General features: G+C 41.0%; 1 protein-coding gene across 3 annotated transcripts in view; it reads left to right on the forward strand.

Moving 5' to 3' along the window:
* The window catches only part of LOC140573633 (astrotactin-2-like), a 789110-nt gene that overhangs the window by 654109 nt on the left and 124222 nt on the right, over positions 1-10779 (forward strand). For all 3 annotated transcript variants that reach the window (XM_072693130.1, XM_072693216.1, XM_072693294.1), the window contains 3 exons: positions 816-940; positions 4046-4150; positions 7719-7898. In XM_072693130.1, the coding sequence (XP_072549231.1) occupies positions 816-940; positions 4046-4150; positions 7719-7898 (410 nt within the window). The remainder of the gene's footprint in view (positions 1-815; positions 941-4045; positions 4151-7718; positions 7899-10779) is intronic.

Below are 10779 nucleotides of genomic sequence, written 5' to 3' on the forward strand. Positions count from 1 at the left end.
TAATCCTGCTGGATCGGTCAGGAAGTGTCGGCAGAGTCGGACACTTCTTGGACACGCTTCACCCTGTTTTGAGGCATACTCACTTTCCAGTGTGTACACACACACACACACACACAGACACACACACTGTACTGGACAGTTTGGCCCCCTTGTACCCTACTTTCCTACTTTATTACACTGTATACACTGATCAGCCAAAACATTAGTACCATTAGTACCTAATATTGAGTAGGCACCATTTGAGGCATGGACTCCTTCTTGCTACTGTATGGTGGCCCAGGTGGTTGCTATGGAGGTGTTTAGTGGTGGCTCAATGATTACTGCTGTGTTTCTAGATAGAGGCTATGGAATTACAGGTGGTTGCTATGAGGTTGCTAAGCCTGGAGCCCACGACAGATCTGACCATTTGAGGCATGGATTCCTACTTGCTACTGTATGGTGGCCCAGCTGGTTGCTATGTGGTTGCTATGGAGGTGTTAAGTGATGGCTCGATGATTACTGCTGTGTTTCTAGATAGTGGCTATGGAATTACAGGTGGTTGCTATGAGGTTGCTAAGCCTGGAGCCCATGACAGATCTGACCATTTGAGGCATGGACTCCTACTTGCTACTGTATGGTGGCCCAGCTGGTTGCTATGTGGTTGCTATGGAGGTGTTAAGTGATGGCTCGATGATTACTGCTGTGTTTCTAGATAGTGGCTATGGAATTACAGGTGGTTGCTATGGTGTTGCTAAGCAGAAGGAGTTAACCATGTTGGCTGGGATGGGTTTGGTTGGTGTCTGATAAAGCCTAACATTCCTTATTTCCCACCACAGGGATAACAACTTCATCAAGGACTTCCCTCAGCTGGCGGACGGACTGATGGTCATTCCGTTGCCGGTGGAGGAGCAGTGTAGAGGAGTGCTGTCTGAACCAATGCCCAACCTACAACTCCTTACAGGTTTGATACACACACACACACACACACACACACTGAAATTAAAGTAAGTGCTGGATAATTACTTTGCACTAGATTTGCACTAGTATTTGGACACCTGCTCATCCAGTGTTTCTTCTGAAATTAAGGAGAATAAGAAGAAGAAAAAGAGTTTATTCTGCTTTTGTTGAAGTAACTGTCTCTACTGTCCATAAAAGAAGGCTTTCTCCTAGATTTTGGAGGAGCATTGCTGTGAGGATTTGATTGTATTCAGCAACAAGAGAGCATTAGTGAGGTCAGGATGCCCGGATGATCACCACACCACCTCATCATCCCCAACTTTAAATGTTTGCGGGTACCCCTTCTAAGAAATGCACCTAGCTGCTTTAAGTTGCACCCATTGCAGCTTGTCTAGTACCTGTAGGGAAGTACTGCCAATAGAATAGGACTCTCTGGAGCAGATAAACATGAACCAATTGACGCCTAATGCCAGGTGTGCTCCATTCACTGTGGTTCATTGTGATCATCCAACATCCTGACCTCACTAACACTCTTGTTGCTGAATGCAATCAAATCCTCACAGCAATGCTTCTCCGAAATCTATTAGAAAGCCTTCTTTCCTGGACAGTAGAGACAGTTACTCCAACAAAAGCAGCATCAACTCTTTTTAATACCCTTGATCTTTGGACGAAATAATGAATGAGCGGGTGTCTCAATACTTTTGGCCACAGACTGTATGTGGGATATATCCATAAAAAAACTATTTGGGTTAAAAATGTGGGATTACAGTGTAGCGATAACACTAAGAAAACCCACCTTTGACACACACACACCCTCTATCTAATATTCCCTCGTGATGGTATGTGTCTAATAGTGTGTGTGTGCAGTCTGGCTGTGCTGTGAAACTTACGCCCCAGGCCATGACCCTAATCCCACCATTAGCTGAACTGGCTGCAGCATTTTCTGCCTGGCTGCTTTAGAGACTGCTCTGACACTCCTCAGAGGTCCACGCTCGCCCCCCCTCTCCACTCCGTACTAGCACCACACCAGACAATCCCAGAGCTGCTAATTGTTTCTCCTCCCGTTTTTCTTTCCATTTTCTTTTGGACTGAGATTCAGAGAGCAAAGTTGCTAATGCGATTTGCGGCGCAGATTGTTTTTCACCCAAATCAAATTTGAGTCGCTGTCGAGTCTGGCAGCATTAGCCACGAGGAATCAGACACAGAGAGTGCTTCAGTGCTCCTGAGAGAACCTTCATCAGCCAGTCTACGCTTTTCATTATGCTGATTCAGGTCTTAAAGGGTCACAGCACTTACGTTTAGGGTTCAGTCCGTTCTAACAGGCTCTAATTTGGTTTTTAAAGGTCTTGGCAATCAGCTAATGTGTTAAATGAGGTGTACTTAAGCACAGAAAACACTCCACGTTCAGGCACTGTGCACTCTATCCATGCACTGCACTATATACAGACTACAGTAGACTATGACCTTTGCTGTCTAAGGCCTTAATTTCCATGTATGTCTTTATTTATTTACTCAATTTACCCAATTTTTCCTTCTGAGTTTTAGAAAGCCAATTACCCACTGACACATGCCTCCTCCGACACATGCAAAGCCAGTCACTGCCTCTATTCGAACCTATACTACCATGCCACTGGGCAACCAACCCACAGCTCTAATGCATTGGCTAGCAGAAGTACTGTGGGGAGCGATCCTTGGGATATAGTGGCCTGGATTTTTGTCGGGTAGTAAGGTCTGAAGTTGAACATTGGAATTTTGCACTGCATGGCAATAGAATAGTTTTCTCTTAACCTGAGCTGCAGCTAGGGTTGTTATTGTTATGATCAATCTTCACACCAATCAGACAGATATTTCTCACTTAGAAGACTGTATTAGACCATAGAAGTAGCTGTTTGATTACACATTTTTGAAAGGAGATCACTCCTATATTATTAAAATCTCCTGCATGGTGGTGTAATAGAGCACTGTTTAGAAGCAGATCTACAATCACTGCGAGAGCTAGCCAGGTTAAACATGGTGGAGGTAGTGTCACACACTGTTACTGTAACTAAGACTTCAAATCTCCCTCTTGGTGGCGTAATAGAGCACTGTTTAGAAACAGATCTACAACTCACAGAGAGAGCTAGCCAGGTTAAACATGGTGGAGGTAGTGTCACACACTGTTACCGTAACTAAGACCTCAAAGCTCCCTCTTGGTGGCGTAATAGAGCACTGTTTAGAAGCAGATCTACAATCACTGCGAGAGCTAGCCAGGTTAAACATGGTGGAGGTAGTGTCACACACTGTTACTGTAACTAAGACTCCAGATCGCAGATCAATAATTTCTGTGCCACCCCGGCAACGTCCATCTTCCATCTGGGACTGAAACCCACCGGACAGTTCGGGGAAAAGCATTTCAGAATTTTCAGAATGCGGAAAAAAACAGCCTTTGAAAAACATGTCATGTCATGTCTTGTCATGATCAGACCTGCCATAGGGACGGTCGTTTCTTCAGCCACTGGCCACCATTGCCAATTGATAAGAGAATCATGTGACTAACCGCTCAATATGTCAATTTATTCAAAAACCCTTTACCATCACCCTTTTTTTGTGGCCTCAGCAGTATTCCAACTTTTACCCCTCACCCAAAAAGTAAAATCTTTTGCAGTATTTGGGTGTTTTTTTTTATTTTGAAAGAACCTGGTTGATGGAAAATCTGCTAGTGAGAGTGAGCCAGGCTACAATACAGCCTACAAACATGGTGGAGGTAGTTTCCCACACTGTTACTGTATCCAATACATCCAAAGAGAGCAGCAAGAACTACTGTATTCAGTTAACTTTTGTGGTCACATACACCAATCAGCCATAACATTAAAACTGACACTGACAGCTGAAGTGAGTAACACTGATTGTCTGGTTTCAGTGTCATCTCTCAATGGGTGAAATCTAGATATTATGCAGCAGTTCTCAAGGGGATGTTGGTGTTGGTGCAGGAAATCTGAGCCACTCTGACAAGAACCAAACTGGGATTTTCTAGACGACTGGGTCAGAACATCTCCAAAACATCAGGCAGGTCTTGTGGGGTGTGGTTGTAATGTTATGGCTGATTGGTGTATGTGTATCTGTCTAACAGGAGATGCCCAGTTCATTGAGGGGATGGGATATCCCATGGTGCAGCAGTGGCGGGTCCGGAGCAACCTCTACAAGGTCAAACTCAGCGCCATCACTTTGTCAACAGGTAAATCCATGTGTTTCACGATGTAATATTGTATGTATGTTTGCCAGCCTTAACACCACTTTCTGACAAATTCTGCATGAACCTCTGAGACTTAGACTCTATGGACAAAAGTATTGGGACACCTGCTGTTTAATTTTTTTTTCTGAAATCAAGAATATTAAAAAAGAGTTTGTCCTGCTTTTGTTGGAGTAACTGTCGTTACTGTCCAGGGAGAAGGCTTTCTGCCAGATTTAGGAGGAACATTTTGATTTCATTCAGCAACAAGAGCGTCAGTGAGGTCAGGATGCTGGATAATCACCAGTCACCTCACCATGCCCAACCTATTCCATTTTTCTTCCCCTAACAACTATATATATATATATATATATATATATATATACATTTCTATAATGTATATAATACATTCACATATTACAATAAAATAATTTATTGTACCACTATTTTGCACATACCACACTATTTTAGCACTTTGCAATATAGATTTCATGAAATATGCTATCTTATGCCACCTTTAAAGAGACTGAGCTCATCAGTATGACCCTTTCTAGACGTTTCTATTTTATAACAATAGCACTTACAGTGGACCAGGGCAGCTCTAGCAATGCAGAAATATCATATTATAATATCATCAATATCATATATTTTATTTTATTTTTTTTTTTTACAAGTACCTGCTAGCAAATAATTAGGAGTGTGTGGTGTGGTGTACATGAAAAAAATGACTAAATAACTAAATACAAAAGCACCATCCATAATTCCAGATAACATAGTTATTTCTACTGCACCACAGCTCCATGCTGGGGGGCTTTATACCCCTCTAGCCAACGCCTGGATTCATTAGAAGGAATGTCCACAAATATTTGGACATATAGTGTATTTTACAGAGTTGCTCTCCCAGAGCCCAACTCCTAGGCCAGATAGAAGAATGATGTCGTGAGGATTTCCCCAAGATGTGGCAATGCATCATGCCCTCAAAAGCCTTCATAAGGTTATCCACAGGGATCTGGGACATTTCTGAGGAGTGTGAACATTAACAAAAGGCTGTCAGGCCTGAAGCTCCTTCCATAGGTCAACTTTTCTTGCTCCCCAAGATGTATTTCAAGCTCTGGCTTTACCACAAGCTGTACTATCTTTACTGCCAGTCGTCATTTTTCTTCTTACAGGCAGGGGAGATGTACAGTACTGTCATTAACACAGACTTGCTCCAGCCACCATAAACCATATAACACTGTGAAAATGTCAGCCAGCGCCTTTCATTTGTTCCATTTCCTGTCAAAAGTTCTTCATTTTTCAGAAGTTTCTTCTGAGGCGATCGGGTGTAAGATAATTCACTTGCATATGGACAAAAATGAGGGAAGTTCTCAAAACTTCCAAGTTCAAAACATGATTCAAAGATACCGAGAAAGTGACAACCCTTAACAACCACCTGAAATACCTGGTAGACCACCAAACCTCACTTTCACTTCAGATCTGAGAACATCCATCCTTCCATTGTGAGAAGATCGAGGAGCTCTTACTGAGACAAGTCAACCTGCTGAAGCTGCTGCTGCTGTTCTCAATAAACCATGAGCTGACCACCCTCCCCCAGAGTCCAGACCTCAACATCATTGAATGTATTTGGGATTTCTTGGATGGTAAGAAGCAGAAAATGGTCGGAAACGTCTACGACCAAACTTTGGAGGTGCAGAAACACTGAAAGTGAGCCTCCTGAGAAGAATGGAAGCTGTAATAAAGGTGATGGTGAAGCTCCTAACACGCAAACATCTGCTGCTTCTTTCCCGAGATTTAAAAAAAAAATGCAGACGCTCTCCTTAATGGACATTTTGACTGGATGTGTCCTGTCTGTACCGGACATCTGCTGCAAGAGTCTTACTTACTACAACTGGCCCCCGAGTCTAGCCCAGGGCAATGCTTGACCAACACCACACGATCAACCTCTGAGCAGAACTTGTGCTTTTGAGTTCTGCTTTGAAGGTGGTAGGAGGTGTGTGGGTGTCAAAACACTGCCCACCACAGAGCTGCACATCCTCTTCTGACAGTCCCAAGAGAATTCCCCATGAAACATCAATACTGGATTCGCTGAGGTTCGATTTGTGCTCCCAGACAGCTTAATCCAACCCAGTAAAGAATAAAACTTGAGTCCTAGAGCACCAGATATTTAAGCCAGTGAGTTTCCACACAGCTATGATGAATTTACTCAGCAGGGGTGTTTTTTCCCAAAAGCTACATAACTACACTGTGTGAACACACTTGAAAATTAACAATCCATTTAATTATTCACAAACTGGCAGAGGGCGCTCATTTTCAGGGGAAGAGATCCACTTAAATAATAGGAATAACTATATATCTTAAACAACTATATATTATACAACACTATTTTAGCACTTTGCAATATAGATTTTATGAAGTAATGTCCTATGCTATCTTATGCCACCTTTAAAGAGACTTCATCAGTACGACCCTTTCTAGATGTTTCTATTTTATAATAATAGCACTTACGGTGGACCAGGGCAGCTCTAGCAAGGCAGAAATGTCATAAATTAACATTTTTTAACTAGCATATAATTAGGAGGGGTGTCTAAATACTTTCAGCCATATAGTGGTGTACATGTGTGGTACGGTGTACATGAAAAAATAACAAAATAAATAAATACAAATGATATATATATAATTTATTAAGCATATTGTTTATTATGTTTATTTGAGTAAACAATATATATTTTTTTACTCAAAATATCATTTTATATTTTAATTAGGCCATTGTGCCATTATTTTGTACATCCCACATTATTTTAGTACTTTAGACAGCTCTTCAGTTTGACCGTTTCCAGATGTTTCTATTTCCTAATAACACAAAGCACTTACAGTGGACCAGGGCATCTCTAGCAGGGAAGAATTTTCATGAACTAACCTACTATGATATCCTATAAAATGTTTAAAGTGACAGAGCTCTTCAGTGCTACCATTTCTAGACACTCATGTACCCATTTTCTTCAGAATAACAGCACTTACAGTGGACCAGGGCAGCTCTAGCAGAGCAGAAATGTCCTGAATTAACATCCTATAATCCTATGATCCTATGTTACATTGGCTGAAACACCAAAAGTCAATAATTAGTAGGGGTGTCTAAATAATTTCAGCGTGGATATGCATGGAAAAAAAAAAATAGATTCCATGAATGAACACCCTATTATATCTTATGCTACTTTTAAAGTGACTGAGCTTTAACCTGCACAACCTTTTCTAGATGTTTCCATTTCATAATAATAGCACTTACCATGAACCAGGGCAGCTCTAGCAAGGCAGAAAGTTCATGAACTGACCCCTGTGATATCCTGTAACATGTTTAAAGTGATATTAATACAAGCACTTACGGTGGACTAGGGCAGCTCTAGCAGGGCAGACATTTTTTTTATTAGAAAGGGTGTCCAAATACTTTCGGCCACACAGTGGATGAACATGGACAAACTACCACTAAAACAAACCCTGCCGAAGCGCCGGGCTGCTCGAGGACGTATAGTCACCCCGTACTTTACAGTGTTGCTGATGCTGTGCTTGTGTGTCCCAGGCTTCTCTAAGGTCCTGAAGGCCATGACGGCGGACAGCACTCGTGAGGAGCTGCTCTCCTTCATCCAGCAGTACGGCAGTCATTACATCTCCGAGGCTCTCTACGGCTCGGAGCTGACCTGCAGCATCTACTTCCCCAGCAAGAAGGCCCAGCAGCAGCTGTGGCTGCAGTACCAGAAAGGTAAGAGGAGGCTCTGCTCCGTCACAGACGTGGGTGAGACCACCTCTATGAAACACGGGATCCGAAAGTGGTAGAGCTTTTCATAGAGCGTTTAAGGGACAGAACCATCCATTGGAACCCAAAGTGGTTCTCCTTGAGCGTTGCACAGACCCGCCTTTACAGCTTTACAGTCACTGTCAGCTTCCTGATGCTGAGCATTAACAGGCAAAACCCATAAAGGTCTTTAAAGGTAAAGGTGCATGTATCTGTCACTGTACTACATACAGCGAAATGTGCCCTCCGCATTTTACCCATCTCAAGGGACCAATAGTGTCAGCTTTCTGAGCCCGGGTATCGAACCCACAACCCTGAGAATCAGAGCTTTTGAGCTTTAATGATGATGCTCTGCCTATTCACACTGTATCGCCTCACAAGCCTGTTCTTTTCAAGCACTTATTCAGGCCATTTGAGAACATCATCATCATCATCATCATTCACTTTTGGTTCCCTTTAGAGCACCTTACACTGGAGATGTGAAGTAGTTTGAAGATTCCCTACAATATGTAAAGGTTCTAGGTAAAGCCCTTCCACTTTTGGTTCTCTTAGAAAAACATCCAGTGAGTGGTTCTTTAAAACATAAATTTTTTTGGACAGGACATTGTGCAGTACCATTTAAAAGTTCACCCCCCCCCCCCTTTTAGGAAAAGCCCATCCACTTTTGGTTCTCTTTAGAACATCTTACACTTCATTAAAGAAACATTTTGGAAAGGAGATGTGTGAAGTAAAGGTCTCCCAAGATCTCCCAAGTAACGTAAAGGTTCTAGGAAAAAAAACTTCCACTTTTGGTTCTCTTGAAAAAAACAACTAGAAGACGTTTCTTTAAAGAACCATTTTTGGAGAAGAGAAATGTGAAGTACCTTTAAAGTTTACAGACCCCCACACAGCAAAAAGGTTCTAGGTAAAGCCATTCCACTTTTGGTTCTCTCTGAAAAACATCCAGTGGATGGTTCTTTAAACCATCAATCTTTTGGGAAAGGAGTGTGCAGTACCATTTTAAAGTTCACTCCCCCCCCTTAGCAAAAGCCTATCCACCTTTGGTTCCCTTTAGAACACCTTCTACTGGCTGTTTCTTTAAAGAACCAGTTTTGAAAAGCAGATGTGTGATACATAACGTAAAAGTTCTAGGAAAATGTATATAGAACCCATTTTTTAAAACCTTTAACAGGTTCTTCGTGCCCAGGTTTTTTTTTTTTTTTTTAAATCGTGAAGGTTCTACTTTTGGTTCTCTTTGAAAAACAACTAGTAGATGTTTCTTTAAAGAACCATTTTTAGAGAAAAGACATGTGTAGAGACTCCTACAGAGAAATAAGGTTCTAAGAAAAGCCCTTTCACTTTTGGTTCCCTTTAGAACACCTTCTACTGGATGTTTTTTTTTTTTTTTTAAGAACCATTTTTGGAAAGGAGATGTGTGAAGTAAAGTTTGAAGATTCCCCACATAACATAAAGGTTCTAGTAAAATGTATATAGAACCCATTTTTTAACAGGTTCTTCGTGCCCAGTTTTTTTTTTTTTTTTAGGAAACCAAATGTGGTTCTTCTAAGCCATCACTCAAACCCCCCCCCCCCCCCCTAGTAGATATTTAAATAAAGGACCATGCAGGTCATAAAAAAAGTGTGTGAGAAGAACCTTGTACAGAACCATCACTGATGTAAACGCTCTTTACTGATTTTAAAGGTTCTTCACACTTCATCCTCACAGCACTGAAAGCGGTTCTTCTATGGCAGCATTTAAAGAACCATTTGAAGAACCTTTATTTGTAATCGTGTAGCTGTTGATGAGGAGATCCTCATTAAGAAAGGCAGAGAACGAACACAGTAATGAGTAAAGGCTCTGGAAATCCCACTTACGCTGAATTTATTGCACACGGTTGATCATGAACGATACACACAGGGGTTCGAGACTCACTTCACGTACATCAACATCAAAGCAAGAACACAGCCGTGTAGTTGTGGCGTCAGAAAGACGTAGAGGATGTAAGATGAGTGTGTTCGCAGCACCTTGCCATTAAAGAGAAAGAGAAAGAGAGAGAGAGAGAGAGAGAGAGAGAGAGAGAGACCCTGTCGAAAACATGGAAGAGTGAGAAAGTGCCCTGTAACCTGGACCTGACTCTATGGTGTCGGATGTTTTACCTTGAGCAATGACACTGTAGCATGCCAACACGCCACCAAAGGGCTCCTAGATCACCTTCGTATGGTTTTCTCAGACGCTTCCAGCTTTTCCAGGCCAGTTTTAATTTTGTCATCATTTTGTTTGTTTGTTTGTTTGTTTGTCAGGGCTGTTTTTAACAGGGTCAACATGTTTGTCCACTTAAAAAAAAAAAACCAATGCATTCAATTGACTTGACTTGCCGTTTGCCCACTTTCTGTAAACACCCTTAAAATAATTAGTTATTTACATTTTAGAGCATAATTTATGTTTTTATTCAAATTAAATATAACTGGACCCCCCCCCCCGAAAAAAAAAGTGCTGTAATTTCATGTTTACTTCTCACCAATTAAGTTAAATTATATCATTACATATCTAATTTAACAGAACTACAAATTATATATATAATATATATATATATATATATATATATATATATATATATATATATAAAATTCATGTTATTCATTTTGTAGGTTCAAGTGTGTATATCACTTTCACATGAATCAAACATATTACGTCCATAGAATTCTCTCTTTCCTACTTTCTGTAAAAACCCTTAAAATGTGTTTTTGTAAAAAAATAAATAAAGAAAGAAAACAATGTGCGATGTGCAGTTTGCATAAGCCACATTTTAGGTATTATTTGTCATCTATTAGGTTTAATTTAATTAAATTATTTTGTTTTTATTTGTTAA

Source organism: Salminus brasiliensis, chromosome 1 (assembly GCF_030463535.1).
Source record: "Salminus brasiliensis chromosome 1, fSalBra1.hap2, whole genome shotgun sequence".
NCBI classification, from domain to species: Eukaryota; Metazoa; Chordata; class Actinopteri; order Characiformes; family Bryconidae; genus Salminus; species Salminus brasiliensis.